This window comes from Amphiura filiformis, chromosome 6 (assembly GCF_039555335.1).
Source record: "Amphiura filiformis chromosome 6, Afil_fr2py, whole genome shotgun sequence".
Classification (NCBI taxonomy): Eukaryota; Metazoa; Echinodermata; class Ophiuroidea; order Amphilepidida; family Amphiuridae; genus Amphiura; species Amphiura filiformis.
Window position 1 is genome coordinate 10,365,866 of NC_092633.1, and position 20,313 is coordinate 10,386,178.

Below are 20,313 nucleotides of genomic sequence, written 5' to 3' on the forward strand. Positions count from 1 at the left end.
AAATTGGAAACAAACACACCAGTCTACATAGCCTTTATTGACTACGAAAAGACCTTCGACTCAGTCAGCCATCATGATGCTGCGTTCATGGAGTTCCCAGACACATAGTAGCACTTACCCAGTCACTATACAGAGAGCTGCAGTGCGAGTAGATGGAGAAAAATCACCGAATGGTTTAAAATCAAAAGAGGAGTACGACAAGGTTGTATCATCTCACCGGCCCTGTTTAATGTCTACTCAGAGATCATCATGAGAAAGGCAATCACTGATGGTATAAATGGCAAACTCACGACATCAGAAGATCACTTAAAGTCCGCATCTATTAGTACAAAGCACACATTATTGCCACATTTTAAGCTCACTCCGAAAATCAGACTACAAAAAGCTTGAGGTCAATCCGCGGTAAACTTAATGGACAAGATAAAAAATTAAGACATAAGACAGACCATATTGAGACGTAACAAAATCCATCGCTGAAGAAGGCTATCAACGGCGATTGAAATGGTTGGGGCATCTTCTGAGTGACGTCAGAATGCCCCACAACGACTCTCACTCTGCACTCCAAACCTATACCAGAATGACTTCGATGTCCCAAGACAGCCAGGATGACTATTTTTTGTTCTTTTCAGCCCCCGATTTATACAAATTAGGCCAAATCCCCCCTCACGTTTTAAAGATGGATTAGGTAGACCAGTACTGAGTTACACCACATTTCGCCATAATACATTCTAGAAACGCTTCCTGTTAGAATAAGAAAAATTTTAATGCTAATTTATTGCACATTGTAGGGAAGCGTGGTTACCTTTTTAAAATAACCGAGTGAGAGGGTTTTCAAGAAAATATTTTTCCTGTCAAAACTGAAGCATCCTCTGTATAAAAGAAAATATGAATATTAACTGCACATCATATATAACGATTCGTGATACCCAATTGTGGCACATTTGATGTCGTTTAAGAAGCAGATAATTTTATTTCAATTTTATATACGCCAAAATAATTTTTTAATTGAGCAAGAAAAAAAAAAGAAAAAACGTTGAAAATCCTATGTGAATATTACATTAGACCCGGCAAAAGATTACTGTTTCGTTTTTATGGTAATCTAATCTTTTATTTCCTGAAAAACATTTGGGGTCTAAAATGGATTTTTTTGTAATTGATAAAAACATCGAACGTGTATACAAGAAAATGGTAGGTTTTCCTCTATAGTATTTTACTGACCATGGAAATGTACTGAGACACAAGCACGTGTCAAAATCGATATAATGTATTGTCCATACAGACGCCCAGTTATATCATGTTTAGGCCCTATTATTGGATTTTTTTTGTATAAAACACGCAGTTTACAATAATTGAGCGCTAATAATACACATAAATGTTTTTAGGCAAATAAAATTCCAAAATATGATACGTTTTCTGCCTTTGCTTGTCACGTGGTAGGCCTATGTTGAAGTTGCGATTATATCTTCAAATAAGTTCCAAACTAATTCCAAGAAGACAAGTGGACGAGTGGTCTAAGGCGCTGGGTTTATAGTGTTTTCAAAGCAGTCCGCCGCCGTGAGTTCGAACCCCGCCTCCGCCAAACTTTAATGAAGTAAAATTAAAATTAAAATTTTACTTTAAAAAAATTTCATATTGGGGAAATGTGACTGGCAGAATTTAAGTATGGCGTGGAGTGGTGTGGTACTGAGTATTGATGAATCAATTAGGGTATATAGTGCAAAAGATCCATAACGGGGTGTCTGAAGGGGATGTCACACTCACATTGTGCCCCCCTCAGAAGCGAGAAACCTTTGCAAAGTGAAGGCCCAAAAGAAGCCATTTGGTGGACCATTTTGGTACTATTATTAGTTTGAAAAAAGCCGAAAATTGGTGAAATGATGGCCGAAATAAACCATTCGATCGTGGACAAGTTCTCACTAGCGAGAATGGGATTTGTGTATCTATACACAGGGGAGTTGGAAAAGTTTGCAAAATGAAGGTCCAATTGAAGCCATTTGGCATGTTTGGTGCATCATTTTTACACTTTCTGTCAAGATCTAGATTTATTTATATTCACCCAGCACATTATGGATTAAAGTGGGGAGGGGGCATGCCCCGGTCGAAAAAGTGGGGGCCACTGGTTCCCTGGCCCCCAGTTCCGTCGCCAATGCTTTTAAGAGGCCCCAAAGACCCCGGGGGTAACGCACCTCTTACCCTTGTCGGCGGTACCGTGCACCCCCAGTGACGTGAATGGTACTGTCCGTATCAATACGCGATACCTTATCAATGAATTTTAGATCAATCATCAAACTCTAGACCACTCACTGTCTGCCTCATCCTCACGCTCATCTCACAACACATGCAGTAATATCGTCTTTAGGTGAAATTGCACACGGAAGTAGCTACACGGAAGTAGTGATATTCGATAGCTAAAAGTAATTATTCACATCACGTCTTCTCAACATCAAGTACCGAACATGGCAGGATTTCAACTTCTGATGAAAATCTTCCTGACTTTCTTTGCTTCAATATCTTTGGTTGTAGGGTCTTCGAGTGGATCTGACTGCTCCGATTCAGATTTGATGACGCGTTGCCCAAGTGCTTGTTGCTGTCACAATGACACCAATATTGCGAGTCAATTGAAGGCTTTTTGTTCGGGGAAAAACCTGACTAAAATACCAGATAACTTTCCAAATGGCACAACTAAAATGTAAGTAAAACATAGTTGTATTTATATTGGTCCTTTTTCTCAGAAATCAAAATTATTGATACAGATCAGATGGCTCGCTGGAGAATGATCCGAATGAGCAGTGGAGGGATCAGTACGTTGATTTATTTTTTATGGGTGTATAAAAGTCAAATTGAGAAAAAATTCTAGGTATGACTTGTTTTACTAGGGGTGGACATTGAAATCGGGGGGAAAATCATTTTTGTGGTTTTCTGTGATGTTTTGGTTGTGACTGGGGTAGACTGAGAAATACCCCTCTGGGCAGTCTTCTTTGGGAATTCCCAGACCAAAATTTTATCCAAAAAAATAGGAGTTCCCATTTGATAATAAAGTTATTTAAAAATTGGGAATTCCTGGTGTTCCTAAAAAAGAAAGGCAAATGTTTTTGCCTAAATATTTGGGTATTCCCAAGCCTAAAATAAAAAGGTGTCTTTTTCTTGGGAATTCCCATGTCTTCTTTAGAGTTTTGAAAATAATCAGCATTATTTTTTTTGGGGGGGGAATTCCCAGAGCAAAAAATTGTGAAAAATGTTGGGAATCCCATGTCTTCTTTAGGGGTGCCTTTGATTTCTGGAATAGCCCATTGCTGATATAAGCATGTTTGAGTGTTAATAATGGTTATGAAAAATGCCCTTATGTATTGTAGTGTAATCATAAGCAATGCCTTTTACGAATCAAGTACAGATAGAGACATGTTGAAGTGTTAAAAATGTGTTATCTAGTATTTTTTACAGTGTGTAGAGCCACATTTAGGGTCCCAATTTCAGGATATTAAAATCTCATTTTTTACTTGCCTTTTCACCTTTTTTCCCCTTTCTATCCCAAATTTATAAGACAAAGACAAATCCTCAAAAAAGATGGTAACATATTTTATAGGAGTGTGCACTGCAATTTTCCTTGAGCAAATTACAATTTCATGAAAAAGGTGAAAAAGGAAACCTTTATGCTGTATCATATCAATGTCAGTTATGAGAAAAAGAACTATAATTCTTTGCATGCATTTCATTGTTTTCAGCAATAAAAGTGGTTGTTTCAACTGGAGACAATTTAATTGACCTTTTCGTACAGTAAAAAAGTGGTTAAAAAAGGTACACACAATTTTAAAAGCAATTTTTACCCGCCCTCCAAAGCTATTTATTTTTTTATTTACATATTATTAAAGTATAGATCTTCAAGCAAAAATGGGGAAATAGTATGCCAATTTTTTTTGTTCATTCCTTCCATTAACCCGAAACATATCTTTTACTGAGGTCATGAGAAAAATACACGCTTTCTGCAGATGCCAAAATCTTGTGGGGATGAGGCTGTGAATCGGGTCACCCACCTTTAATGTAGTAAAATGTTTAATGGAAAAGTCCCAATTGATTTTACTGCATGTCACATCATAAACCCTGTAAGGGATGTAGGGTCTGCGGTCACACAACATGCATCTTAATAGTAGAAATGAATGCGAAGGGACAGAAAAGGCATTTGTTGCTATGACTCAACTGCAGGACTTTGTTTTTCTAAGTTGATTACTCTCCTTTATATTTAAGAATTGACACTCTTATAAATTATACTTTGGTTATATGCAATCTTGTTGGTGCTGAATGTCATGTTTTAATTGCTCATTGTTTTTGCTGTTGTCAGCATCCCGGGGGATGGGGGGTAAATCCCCCAATATTTTGCCAGGGGGATGGTCTATACAATCATCCCCCCAATGTTGACGTCTGTATATGGGTTTCTGACCAAATTAACCTCATATTTGGCAATTTTAGCCCCAAAAGTGCAAATTTTTGCGCGCTTCGCGTTAATTTATTCAGCTTTTGCACCTTATTTCATCAATTTAGCTTAACTATGGCAAAATTTGTTGCGCGCTTCGCGCACATTTGTACCGTTACCATATTCTGTCGCCAAAAGGTGCTTGATTCACTATACTTCAAGAATTGTTTTTCCAACATCATCCCCCCCATGTCAAAAAGAAATCTATGCCACTGATTGCCAGTGGTGTAGCAGGTATGCGGTGGTGAGGGTGGCATAGCTATTAGGGGATGGGCCAGTAGCATAGTCGGTGGGCAGGGGGAAGAGTGTCTCCCCCTGAATTTTTTCAGGAATAAAATAAAAGAATGTTTTCAGTTGCAGGCAGCATATTTAAGGTTAGCAACTATTTTAAACTGTTGTGATTTGGTAGTTCACAGCATCTTGCGAATGGTAGTGAGCTTTGGCAAATAGTACATGGACCAATTCATAGCAAGCGTAGAAGAATTCAAATATCACAGATATACTTTTGTAGGTCCTGTGGTTCTTGAGTTATGCTGTAAAGAAGGTTGAAACAACAACACTTTTGTAAAATGTACATAACTCATTAACAACAATAAATCAAGCAAGTTTTCAAAGTGTATGATTTGTAGAATGAACTTTGCAAAACATCAAAGTGTTATTTTTCAATAGTATATTGATTTAGATAATGAAAATCAACTTTTTGACTGCTTCAACCAACAATACCTAGTCTACCCTTAAAGGGGCATTTTGTGATCCACAGCCTCATCCCCCCACTTTTCCCAAAAAAAGTTGAGATTTTTACACCACTGGATACCTCTGGCTACATAATGTTTTTGTACCAAATATTTCTTGCAGATTAATTCATTTAGCAAAAATATCGCTAAATTTGAATTTCGTTCTGGTGCACCAGAACGAAATTACAACACATTGTCTATGGAGCAGTGTAATACACATAATCATGCATAACTCGCAAAACACAAAATCGGAATCAACTGAAATTTTGGAAATAAGCCTTTTTCGTGGATATCTACTGAAAAATGTCATAAAAAGAGAATGCTAGGATCACGAAATCCTCCTTTATAATTACTACATTTTGTGGATCTTTTGCACAAAACACCCCTAATAATATTTTCAACATTGTGGTTCGTGAACTGCCCGCAGATGGCCTGAAAATGTACCCCTCGGTTTTCTGCGAATTTCCAAACTATCACACATAGTCAATAGCTGTTATGGGTGAACACCCTATGAGCTGACAGAATCAAATCTAATGCTAAGCCTCTTGTCATGGTCAACACAGATCAAATTCTAATTAGACGGTTCTTTTCTTGTAATTTGAAGACAAAATGGATCGACAATGTTCAATTTGCCTGGGAGAAATTTCAAATATGAACCACAATGACCAGGCTTTGTTTTTGGTATCAATTACACACCTAATGTACAGTGGCGACACCAATGAGGGAGGGGGGGTGAAATGCCCCTCAGTCAGAACTCTTGCCCCCCCCAGACACACATTGTCTATAATGTCAATGTCTAAAATTGTCTCATATTTTACACCTGAAAAACAGTGTTTCTTTTTCTTTTTGTCTATTTTTGTCTTTTTTTGTCTATTTAATGGTAAAATTCAAGAGAACATTTGACCATAATTTTGCGCTAGTATAGGCACCGGAGTTTTGCGCGGTTCGCGCAAAAGCGCATTTGGGTGTCCAAAGCGCATTTTGGGTTCCATCGAGAATGTTCACGATTTTGACCCATCGATAAGCTTAAAGTTAAAACTTACGATTTTATGCCCCAAATCGGCAGCATTTACAAGAAAATTCACGCAATATTGGTTCTAACTTCACTTATGTACATCAAAATACAAATAACGATCATTAAACCAAGCATAATGTGGGGAAATTTACCCTTGCTTTCGACATTTCGATCGACGATTTGTGATGGTCGCCATCTTTATTTTTTATTTTTCCAGAAACTGGAAATGAACCCGAAATGAACCGAAGTCGGTCGTAATTGATTGACATGCCATCGCTTTTACCGATGTTTTTTCGTGTTTTGCATTGATAACAGGGGATCACGCATTTTAGCGCATTTTGACCTATTTTTGGCGATTTTGAAAAGTGGCCAGCGATTTTGCTGTTTTAAATCGCAAGAAAACTCCGGTGCCTACGCTTAGTATTGCAAACAAGATTCTGCAATGCATGGGTTCATAAAAAATAATGCATGTTGCAACAGGGCTATAATAATTGGATGGTCGCCCCGTAAATGCTGTCATGAGTATATAACAAACAAACACAAATTATTAAACATTTACCAAAAGAACTTCCTATCACATGTTTTGCTATATGTGACCCCTCGGCACAACTGAGCCCGGATGTCGCCAGTGCCACTATTGTGATATGCTCCATCGAACTTAACAATAAACAATAGGAAACAAAGGATTTATTGACTGTTTTATTGATTTTTCACTACTTAAATGTCAAGTACTATAGACATGATATACATCATTTTAAAGCTAATTTCAAGCAGAATATTTTGGTTGAATATCTCAAAAATGATGATTGGCGACTTCAGGGCTCATTTGTGCCGAGGGGTCACATATTATTTCAGGTTCTAAATGCTATCTTCAGTAGATAGCAGAAAGATATGAAACGTCAACATATATAAAAAAGACTTTTCCAATACACATTTAGCTTTGCGCACAGATAAAAATGTTAAAATGCTAAATGTATGATTTCTATCCTGTATTTTATAGCCCCTCCGTGTCCGTGAATCTTGAATATATAGCAAAAACCAAAAGATTTTTCTAACACACATTCTGCTAAATATATGAATTATTTTCTGTATATTTTGTTATCTTCAGTAGATAGCAAAAAGCATGAAACATCAACGTATGCCGAAACACTTTCCAAACTCGCTTATAGCTGTTAAAATGACAAAAGCTGTATTTGGGAGTGACAATAAAAATATTTTAAAGCAATTTTCAATTTGCATGATATGTTAGAAAACAAAAGCTATTTTCATTAGCTCATTTCTTTAATTCTTCTAAATATATATGTATAGTTTCATATGTCATATAAAGTGTATCCATCTCCTTCATCTGTTACCACTTGTTCCTTACTATTCAGGCGATTAAAGACATAAAATATCATATTTTGATATTTGTTAATCAGGTAAATTAAATCCTGATAAAATATCCCAGAGATATACTTCTGCTGATAGACAAATATTTATTTTAAGCTTCTCCAAACTGATGGTCCAACTGTCATCCAAATAAGACACATATGTGATGTGATCAAGCACAATCAGTTGGAAGTCAAAAATATTGACTTTGGGATATAACCAAACGAAGGAAGTATTTCCTTTTGTTTCTTATTGGTTTGGAAACTCTTTAACTGCTCACATTTTTAGAACTGGTTGTCCAAATTCAACAGAGTTTTCTGCAAATGTAGCCTTGCAAATGCTGTTTACAATCCTATAAGAAACTGAAAATTGAACATGTCCGACTTTGGACTGATTTTGCTTGATCACACCACATATGTTGGTCTGCAAGTGACAGATTGTTATGCACATGCTGCTGCCAATTTGTAAAAGCAAGACTTTAATCCTTTCTCAGATCCTTTGCAAAATTGCATTTAGAGTTGGGTCACCTTTGTATATGAGCTCATATGTGATGCGATCAAGCAAAATCAGTCGGAACTCGGGAATAATATATTTTCAGTCTTTATAGGATAGTAAAAAGCATTTACAAATCTGGATTTTGCAGGAAACCCCATTGAAATTGAACAACCAGTTCAAAAGATATGAGCAATTAAAGAGTTTCCAAAACAAGGGAAAGCAAAAGGAAATGTTTCCTTTGTTTGACTATATCTCAAAATCAATATTTCCGAGTTCCGACTGATTTTGCTTGATCGCATCACATATTTTGAGTCCAATTTGAATATTTTATGAACGATAAATTAACAATCAGCAAGTTAGGCTATATGTATATAAAATACTGATTGAATAAGTATATTTTTTTTAAATTGTGATGCTTGATGATGAAGATGTCCATTTTGCTAGTTTAAAAAAAATATTGATGACTCTGGAGGGATGTGCGGCATTAGGTAAAATTCTAAGATCAGCCAAATTGCAAAGCTGTCACTTGTTCTTGGTTGAACAAATTCATCAGGATCGGTAGAATAAAGTCAATCACAAGGTTCTTATTTCTGATAAATTGCACTTACTGTGTACATTTCGATAACCACTCTGTTATTTTTATCAACACTGAATGACTACTACTAAAGACTACTACTGAGAACTGGTCATCACTTGTTCTGATTTTACCAGGATGAACATTACATTTTTACAATATCAAGGTGAATTTTGGTCTCAAACACACCTTTTTTAGGTGTGTTTTGTCTCAAACACACCTTAAAAAGGTGGACTTAGCAATTATGATCAATGTTGTCATTTTGTGCTGGGGAGAGGCAAGGGGGGAGGCCCAGGGGCTGGGAGGCAACTTGTGCCCCTGGACTGATCAGTAAAACAATGGAAGAAAGTTCCAAAAGACAAGGTGCTGGTGAAGATATGCCTACACTGCAACAACAGTGTCTAGAGATGAAACACATAAATATTGTAAAGCAGAGTGTTGCTTTCCAAATGTTCACAAATTATCAAAAATGTGCATGTACATCAGAATCCAATTACTTTTCATGCCATTTTCATGTATCAGTAACGTCTCACACATAAGGGGTTGTACAATAACTATGAGCCCTGGGGCAGGTAAATTTGGGGGGGGAAGCAATTTTTGGCAGGTCAAAAGGGTGGGGGATGCAAGTTTTGGCACACATTTACTGGGTACCCTTTTTTCCCTTTTTTTATGTCGAGCATATATAGGCACGAACAGCTGAAATCTAGGAGATAATGCTTACGAAACTTCAGCCAGGCACAAGTGACCTGGTGAAGGGGGTCACCGTAGATAGCTGGTCAGGGTATTTTACAGGACAGGCAAGTGTAGCAGAGAATTGGGCGTTACCCTGATCGGAACCGACTGAAACGAGCAGGCCCGTAGGCAGGATTTTTTTTGGGGGTGCTGATATGGAATAAGTGGACTTTTTTCCAGGAGGGTGGGCAATTTTGTGAAAAGTTGACCAATCCCACACCCCAGGCTACGGGCCTGGTAACAAGATCTTTTATCATGGATCATCTGCCTTGCCATTACCAGATGAACCACGGGAGAGCGGAGATTTTTTCCTCCTGCAGGGAATTGAACCTGAGACCTCTCGCATCAAAGACAAAGACCTTAACCAGTGTGCCACGCTGCTCCCACTAATAATAATATGCTCTAAAAAGGCTTATGTAACACAGTACAGAAACATTCAAATATGCAACATTTCCAGCTTCATATGCTCGCACCATCTAGACCATTAAAGTTTGCAAATTGGAAACCCAAAAGGAGGCAAAGATTTTTTGGCTAGTCAAGGGGGGAGACAAGCAATTTTTTGGCAGGCCAAGAGGAGAGGACAAGGACAATAATTTTGCATTTTCATTTTGGATAATGTACATCACCCATTAGGAATTGCACACACATTTGAATGATATGTTCTGAAGAAATATGAGGGTTGACAACTTTACTACATCAAATATCAGTATCATATATATTATAAAATATTGTATAAACATGATAAAGAAGAAAATTTAAAATGCTTTTTTAGAAACTTTTTTCTTTCCTTTTAGATGTATACATCATGCCAGATATAATGACCGTGAACTTAGATAAGAAAATGATTATTGAACTTCAACGTATCCTGCTTAAAATTCTGTACTATAGAACATTAATGATTATTGAAAACAAGAATACAATGTGAAGTGTGCTCTATAATATCTTAATCTACAATGTCAAGGGTATATATGGAAGGATTGAAACTACAAGGAGTTTGATGACATTTCTAGTTATTAGCAATGAAAGCAACGATGAATATAAACCATATTTGTTAGGTTGGACTTGGCATGTCTAGTAATTCTGATCAATGATTGTTGTTGTCAGTAATCTATTCTGTATTGGACTGAGATCTTAGGGGGATGGTGACATTTAAAATAAAAGCACACAAACAAGGAAACAAGTCGATTATATGTGAAGCAAAATCAATCGGAACTCAGAAATATTACATTTTCAGTTTCATTTTGGATAATAAAAGCATTTACAAAGCTGGATTTTGCAGAAAACCCAATTAAAATTGAACAACCAATGCCAAAGGTATGAGCAATTAAAGAGTTTCCAAAACAACAGGTAACAAAGGGAAATATTTCCCTTTTGTTTGGCTATATCTTAAAATCAATATTTCCTAGTTCTGACTGATTTTGCTTGATCGCATCACATATATGATCCAATGTAATGAGACATTGGTTGTCATGAGATATACAATATAGACCCATGTATATTAGTATCATATAGATCTTTAAAATTTGATAGAAAACACAAGTGAATATCATTGAAAACAAACTGCATGTTGTGCATTATTCATGTTGGGTCAGGTGAGAGTAATGGCAGGATCCATAGTTTTTCCAATTTTAGACATTTAACAAAATATGGCAGTGTACTTCTTGATCTTATTAGAAATATGTAAAGGAAGCCATTTATATTCCCATAGGTCTCGTGGTTCTTGAGTGAAGGTCAAAACTATTGAAAAACAAAAGTGTTGGCATTTTACCTCTCCCAAGAAAAATCCTGCATATTGAGTGGAAATAATTAACACCCTTTATTCAAGCCTTGGATCTCCTGTACAGAACCTGCATGTACAATTCCTTGCCTCAGATTTATTGTCTCAGTATGAGTGCACAGCAGAAAAACGTACCTTCCCATGCAGCCTATGTGCGTAACGTGCTCACTTAGTTTTTTCTTCACATTATTGATCCTCATATTAAACTGGGTACCATAACGCTTTTCAATGTAAGAGAGCACCATATTAAAGCATTATTAGACCAAAAAAAGAGTCCACAGATACCAGCTAAATATTATAACGGGTTTTTCCAATGTCGGTCTCTTCCGCAGTAGCCGTGCTGAGGTCTGTTCGCCGTCGTGGCTACAATGCAACTGAAAGAATTTTCGCAAAGCATGATGGAAGATGTGTTCGTCTGCTGTGGTATGAGTGCAAACACAGCTATAAGTCATGCTCCCCTCCTCAAAAGTGCCAGCTGGGATAATGAAGTCAGAAAAGGACCATGTACTCTTCCATTACCATGTTACTCTGCCCTTAAACAGATACTATACCACTCCCTATTCCCTAATAATAGATTACATTTTGTCTGCAACTTTTGGTCCAGGACCACAATGCTAAAAACATAAAGGCTGCAAGCCCGGTTGGTATGAGACTTCCATAGCAAAGACTTGCACCTGATATATTCTATATGATTGTACGAATGAGCGTAAATGTCATCAATTGTATTCTGAGTTACAGTGTAAAATGGGCATGAAGGTCATATCCATAGGTATTTCAATTTGGTGCTACGTGTATCTCATTAAATGAGGTACACGTAGCACCCAATTGAGGTACCTATGAATACGACCTTCATGCCCATTTTACACTGTAACTCAGAATACAATTGAGGACATTTACGGCTCATTCGTGCTGTACGGTCACATATAGCATTGTGGTCCTGGACCACAAATTACAGACAGAATCAGTTGTTTGCACATTATACACTGAATACAAAAAGCAGCCTTTGCATGTTGCATCTTTTATCGGAAGTCTTCATTTCTTGATTGACCCATTTGAGTATATTGCTCATCATCTGTACGGATTTAGGAAATACACATAAAATCTTTTAAGACTCAAATATTTCAATTCTTAAGTGTCCTAAAAGTAGGGATATCACAGTGGCTGCACAATAATTCTGCCACACTGTGCATGCAGGCATAACAGTGAATTGGTCAATTTTAGAAAACATCCATGTCAGTTGGTCAATTTTAGAAAACATCCATGTCGAAAAATGAATTTGCTCATATGCTTCATTTATCTCAACTGTTTGAATTTTTAATATATGGTGTGTGAAGCCTTTCCTGGGCTACCATCGAGTCTGACAAAATTAAATATTGCTTTGTTTAAGAGCTACTGCCTGTTTTTTGGATTTTTGAAGATCGCTCATAAATCAGTAAATATAGGCCTATTGAAATAGTCTGACCTACCACCATTTAGCTGAAATACTAATCTTTTTAGCATGTAAATTATTTCAGTCGACAACGAATGAAGCACTTGAGGAAAAATGTTTGAAACAAAACATCAAAAATATTTCGCAGGGAGTAGTTTTTCAAACCACAATTGCTGTAAGCCATTGTGTGTGCCCAAGGCCACGCTTATTTTTGTATACTATACGCTGGTACAGCGTAATCATGGGTTGCTTTTACCGATTGTCCTCCCATGTTAATCCAGATAACAAAATGTTAATTTAAAGTCTCATTGCAACTGAATTTTTATTTTTACTTTTCGGATTTGGCTTTGAGTAATGGTGACACATACCATGTTTACAGTAAAAATAAAAATTCTATTCCAGACACCGTCAAAATGTCAAACTTTGTATTTTTTGTATTATTTTTAAGTAATTAACTGCAGTTCATTTATTCAATCTTATAACAGGTTCATACTTGACAAATTTATGATGAATGAATAGACGCTCATTAAATATTGAAAAACAAAAATTACTCATTTCTAATTTGCATAATAATATCATGAATACATAATTAGCTGTAATTACCTAATTTGCATAATTAATTACTTTTTGTGTATTTTTGTTATCAATTGAAAGAACTTTGTATACATATGTGTGGGAAAAAACCTCACCTTTATATCATGTACGGTTTTCTATTGGCATCAATTTTGCATATTAATTAGCTGAACTTAGTCATTATTCAGGTTTAATTTGTCTGCAGATTGGCTGAAATTGCTAAAATTGTATATTTGGTTAATTTATTATAATTATTCAGTGATATATTTTTTAATTTTGTTTTCTTTAACAAAGTCAGGAAAGATAGGCATTTAACATGTGATATTTAAATTAACGCTGCTTTTTCAAGCAAGCATCCAAATAAACCTTCAAAATCTCGAAATGTGCCAATTTTGTCATTACAGCCATTTGTGGCAGGATTTCGCTCCATCTACTTGAGCATCTTTAAATTGACACTACATCACAATGCATTGACCGATTTCAATTCTGTTTTTGATTTTTGATGCTTTAATAAAGCCCAATAATGTAGAATCATTATATAATGTGTTTCTGCTGCGCTTATATTTAAGGTGATATGCCTACTAAAAGGTATTTTAGTTTGAAATAATGTGGTGTTTGCAAGTTAAAGATAACATATCCATTCATATACCAAAATAAACTAAAATGTATGTTACCTTGTATGAATTTTATATGTATTGAAGTTTTAAAAATCAAGAAAAACAAGCACATGTGAACCCTTTTCAGATATATTTTGTCTGTCATGCTTATATGCAATGTTTCCCTAATAGATTTTATGCATTAGGTTATTTTAGACAAAACCCTAACATTAACAATATGTCACTGATGCATTAGATTATTGTATACATTAATGTTCCAAAATCTTCAATTTTTACTTCAATGTCAGACAATTTAGCAAACATATTTATTCTTGTTCCAGAAATGACAAAATCTGAACATGCTGAACTTTGATGGCTTTTCAGGAATAGGTGATGGGTTGGATGATAAAAAAAACATAAGATAAAAAAGATGTGATGGATTTTTGTTTTCAATATCAACTATTGTTGATGTCAAAGAGCTTAGTATTATAGTAGTGGAAACTGGGTAGCTATATTTTCTTTTCTCTGGGGATGCTTTGTTTGTTTACCAACACATTTTTATATTCACTAATGCAGCATCTTTCAATATTACACTACTATCTTGATAACAATGGTGTTGAAATGTATTCAAAGGATTACATGACAGATCTTGCATTTCATTTATAAGAAATGCTTATTTTAGAAGGTATTATTAACTTTTATGTTACAATTTGAACTATATTTAAATATTAAGTACTAACCAGTATTTTAAAGTCTCTTAGTATTTACATTTGACCAATTTATACATTGTTGTCACCAATCACCAGTAAATGTAGAGAAAAAAACGAACATTTGACAACTAAGAAATATTTTTAGGTTAGGTAATGCATCACAAGATGTAATAGATAGACCCATGCTGTCTGAATAGAACCTTACTGAGACAACATAGTGGGGAATTCCTACTGAAAGGAGGATTTCATGATTTCGTTCTGGTATACTAGAACGAAATTCAAATTTGACGATATTTTTGCCAAATGTAGCCAGAGGTTTCCAGTGGTATAAAAATCTCTACTTTTTTTGAGAAAAGTGGGGGATGAGGCTGTGGATCACGAAATGCCCTTTGAAGCATGTAATATAGTCAATTATTAGATTAATATTATAATGCTATCTTCAGTAGATAGCATAAACTGACATTTAAAAGCTACTCTGCTATCTTCAGTAGATAGCATAAACTGACATTTGAAAGCTACCCTGCTATCTTCAGTAGATAGCATAAACTGACATTTGATATCTACTCTACTATCTTCAGTAGATAGCATAAACTGACATTTGAAAGCTATTCTGCTTTCTTCAGTAGACAGCATAAACTGATATTTGAAAGCTACTCTGCTATCTTCAGTAGATAGCATAAACTGATATTTGAAAGCTACCCTGCTATCTTCAGTAGATAGCATAAACTGACATTTGATAGCATAAACTGACATTTGAAAGCTATTCTGCTTTCTTCAGTAGATAGCATAAACTGACATTTGAAAGTTACTCTGCTATCTGCAGTAGATAGCATAAACTGATATTTGAAAGCTACTCTGCTATCTTCAGTAGATAGCATAAACTGACATTAGAAAGCTACCCTGCTATCTTCAGTAGATAGCATGAACTGACTTATGATGGCTACTGCTTATCTGATAAATAAAGAGGTTCAGGAATGTAATATATATGAGTACAATGCTGTCTTCAGTAGATAGCAATAATTGAAAGCTCTGAGTTATATTCATGCTACGGTAACAGCATCAGAACCTTACTGAGACAACATAGTGGGGAATTCCTACTGAAAGGAGGATTTCATGATCCTAGCATCCTCTTTTTATGACATTTTTCAGTAGATATCCACGAAAAAAGCTTATTTCCAAAATTTCAGTTGAGTCCGATTTTGCGTTTGCGAGTTATGCATGATTATGTGTAGTACACTGCTCCATAGGCCACTGTGTGTAATTTCGTTCTGGTATACTAGAACGAAATTCAAATTTGACGATATTTTTGCTTATTGTAGCCAGAGGTTTCCAGTGGTATAAAAATCTCTACTTTTTTTGAAAAAAGTGGGGGATGAGGCTGTGGATCACGAAATGCCCTTTGAAGCATGTAATATAGTCAATTATTAGATTAATATTATAATGCTATCTTCAGTAGATAGCATAAACTGACATTTAAAAGCTACTCTGCTATCTTCAGTAGATAGCATAAACTGACATTTGAAAGCTACCTGCTTTTTTCGGTAGATAGCATAAACTGACATTTATAAGCTACTCTACTATCTTCAGTAGATAGCATAAACTGACATTTGAAAGCTACTCTGCTATCTTCAGTAGATAGCATAAACTGACATTTGAAAGCTACCTGCTTTTTTCGGTAGATAGCATAAACTGACATTTAAAAGCTACTCTACTATCTTCAGAAGATAGCATAAACTGATATTTGAAAGCTACTCTATCTTCAGTAGATAGCATAAACTGACATTTGATATCTACTTTATTATCTTCAGTAGATAGCATAAACTGATATTTGAAAGCTACTCTGCTATCTTCAGTAGATAGCATAAACTGACATTAGAAAGCTACCCTGCTATCTTCAGTAGATAGCATGAACTGATATTTGAAAGCTACCCTGCTATAGCCTTTCAACAAGGCTCTGCCTGGAGCACCGCTCGCTGTCGCGGCTTCGGCGCTCAGCTCGCGGTTTCGCCGCTCGCCCCCTAGGATCGCGAGGTCTTTGACAAAGACTAACCCTGCTATCTTCAGTAGATAGCATAAACTGACATTTGATATCTACTCTACTATCTTCAGTTGATAGCATAAACTGATATTTGAAAGCTACTCTGCTATCCTCTGTAGATAGCATAAACTGACATTTAAAAGCTACTCTACGATCTTCAGAAGATAGCATAAACTGACATTTGACAGCTATTCTGCTATCTTCAGTAGATAGCATAAACTGATATTTGAAAGCTACTCTGCTATCTTCAGTAGATAGCATAAACTGACATTTGAAAGCTACCCTGCTATCTTCAGTAGATAGCATGAACTGATATTTGAAAGTTACTCTGCTATCTGCAGTAGATAGCATAAACTGACATTTGATATCTACTCTACTATCTTCAGTAGATAGCATGAACTGATATTTGAAAGTTACTCTGTTATCTGCAGTAGATAGCATAAAATGACATTTGAAAGCTACTTTGCTATCTTCAGTAGATAGCATGAACTGATATTTGAAAGCTACCCTGCTATCTTCAGTAGATAGCATAAACTGACATTTGAAAGCTACTCTGCTATCCTCAGTAGATAGCATAAACTGACATTTGAAAGTTACTCTGCTATCTGCAGTAGATAGCATAAACTGACATTTGACAGCTATTCTGCTATCTTCAGTAGATAGCATAAACTGACATTTGAAAGTTACTCTGCTATCTGCAATAGATAGCATGAACTGATATTTGAAAGCTACCCTGCTATCTTCAGTAGATAGCATAAACTGACATTTGATATCTACTCTACTATCTTCAGTAGATAGCATAAACTGACATTTGAAAGTTACTCTGCTATCTGCAGTAGATAGCATAAACTGACATTTGAAAGCTACCCTGCTATCTTCAGTAGATAGCATAAACTGACATTTGAAAGCTACCCTGCTATCTTCAGCAGATAGCATAAACTGACATTTGAAAGTTACTCTGCTATCTTCAGTAGATAGCATAAACCGACATTTGAAAGTTACTCTGCTATCTTCAGTAGATAGCATAAACTGAAATTTGAAAGCTACCATGCTATCTTCAGTAGATAGCATAAACTGACTTATGATGGCTACTGCTGCTTATCTGATGAATAAAGAGGTTCAGGAATGTAATATATAAGAGTACAATGCTGTCTTCAGTAGATAGCAATAATTGAAAGCTCTGAGCTATATTCATGCTAAGGTGTTTATTAGAATAGTACTGTCATTGCCATTTGAAAGCTATGAGTTATCTTCATATTATATGAACAATGCTATGCTATCTTTAGTAGATTAATAACTGGTGTTTGAAGCTTTAAGCTACACTGTTAAAATAAAATTAAACAAGTTGTTTAAAATTTTAAACAACCACAAGTTACCAGGTGAATCGCTCAATAGTTGTTTAAAAATTAAACAACTCAAAATTGTTTAATTATTAAACAGTTTGTTGTTTAAAATGTTGACCAAGATTTAAACAACTGTTGTTTAGTGGTATAATTAAATAACTTAGTTGTGTAAGCCTAGATTAAACAACAGTGTTTAAATTGTAAACGGTTGTTTAAAGAAGGTTGTTTAAAAATGTGTTTTTATTCACTGTTTGTTGTTTACGTTTTATCAAACATTTTACTTGTATGTGTACACGCTTTACATTGAAATCGTTCGCTATTCTATGTATACATGCTGCTGCTAAAACTGAATGTGATTTTGTGATCTGTGTGGTAAAAAAACTGAGCATAATATTGCTGATGTTAACTATAAGCTTACCTGTACAAGCATGCTTACAGGCATAGTATCAATTTTTTTAACCACATGTGGATCACAAAATTGCTTCCAGTTTGTGCACAGCAAACATTTACATAAATAGAGAGCGATACAGGCCTAAAACTTGTACACTTGCTGTATAAAGTTCAATAAAATTCCTTCGCTTCTCTCCACACATGCATGCTTGTCAAAACGGCCATCTTGGATTATGCAAATAATATTAAACAACTCGATGTTTAAAATGCCGATTTGGCGGTAAATTAGCATTTTTAAACAACTCTGTTTAAATTGATTATTTTGCCTTTTCATTTGTTGTTGTTTAAAACAATCAAGCTCCAATTTTTTGATTTTGAACAACTCTGTTTACTTTTCTGAACAACATTCTTTTAAACAGCAAAATTTTAAACAGTGTTCTAACGGTGTATCTTCGCTCTAAAACATGTTGAACATAGTAATAAGAATTCCGTTTTTAAAAGTGCAAAAACTAGATTGTCTTAGCATCAGGGGCTATTGGGCAATCATGTGCATCTGGGTGCAGAGGCTTATCCCCTCAATTTCCACTTGAGTCCACTCAAGTCCACTTCAGAGTTTCTGGCCTACTCTCAAGCTTTCAAGCTATTGATTCAGATCATAGTTTAAGGTTGTTATTGTTGTTTAGCAACAAGCCCAATTTTTTGACCACTCAGTTGTCACTTTAGTGGTATTCAACCAATCAGGTCTTCCGTTCTATTTTCCATTCCTTTGTTGTGGCCATACTTTTCTTGTGATTCACTTGCATTTCTCCATTCGATCAGGCAGGACCAAAAAATCCCACCCTCCCTCCCTTTGTTGGGAAGGGTATTTCAGTTAAGTCAAAAATGTCATAGATGCTTCAATAAAATTTTGTCAAATTACTCCCGCTCTACGCTTTAGATACGTTAGATAAATGTGTTGTATAGTCTCTCTGTATGAGGGCTAATGATGTATATGTATGATATATATGGAGGTTCTTCAAATCCTGAAGAATCTTGTCTGTAGATTGTCTCCACTTTCTACTGCGCTTTGTATGGAGTCTGGTCAATACCTGACGAGACTTGTCGGTAGATTGTCTCCACTTTCTACTGCGCTTTTAATGGGAAATGAATGCTTTACATGGAGTTTCTTCAAATCCTGAGGAATCTCTCGTAGGTAGATTGTCTCCACTTTCTACTGCGCTTTGTATGGACTTGTATGGAGTCTGCTCAATACCTGACGAGACTTGTCGGTAGATTGTCTCCACTTTCTACTGCGCTCTTAATGGGAAATGAATGCTTTGTATGGAGTTTCTTCAAATCCTGAGGAATCTCTCGTAGGTAGATTGTCTCCACTTTCTACTGCGCTTTGTAGAGTGCACACCAGTAAATACAAGCCTCCTTCACCCTGTGAGGAAAAATCAGTGTTTTAAACGAGGAAGCGTGCAAGATGACTGAATTAAATCCATTAGAAAAGGCTTAAAATCCAACTATTATGCCCTTATTCATATTTAATCCTCATTTAGGCCTGGGAAATAAATTGTCTGTGAAAAATGAGCAGGATCTGACTTTTTATTACAATTTGGCTAAACTTTCAAAATGTGTTACATTTCAGAAACACCAAGCTATTTAAGCGAGGTGGCGTGCGCTGTATGGGCTATAGGGTGATCTAGTCGGCATTTTCCTGGAAAAAATGCTGGACTCAGTATATAATTTCTACAATAGATGACTTCATCTGACCTTCGACTTGCAGAAAAAGTAAGTTTTGAAGAACTGAGTCGCTCTGGAGTCAAGAAAATGACGTTTTCCTGGACCCTGTTTGTACAGAAAGTCAATGGGAGCTATTTACTGGTGTGCACCCTACATTGTACAATTTTGACCTTTTGACCTCGGTCACAATGTTTTCCTTCGAGTTTTAAATTGTTATCGATAAAATACTTCAAAGTGAAGCTACAAATGACTGTGTAGCATATCAGTTAGGTGGTTTCTAGCTTGTTTAGCAAACTACCTGCAGATTTTTGACTATTGAAGGAGTATAAAGGTAAGATTTGTGTAC

General features: G+C 35.8%; 1 protein-coding gene across 1 annotated transcript in view; it reads left to right on the plus strand.

Annotated features, from left to right (window-relative positions):
- Positions 1-2,216: 2,216 nt before the first annotated feature.
- Positions 2,217-20,313, plus strand: part of LOC140154201 (thyrotropin receptor-like) — an 80,860-nt gene continuing 62,763 nt past the window's right edge. The window contains exon 1 of the mRNA XM_072176804.1: positions 2,217-2,689. Coding sequence (XP_072032905.1) covers positions 2,457-2,689 — 233 coding nt within the window. The 5' untranslated portion in view covers positions 2,217-2,456. The remainder of the gene's footprint in view (positions 2,690-20,313) is intronic.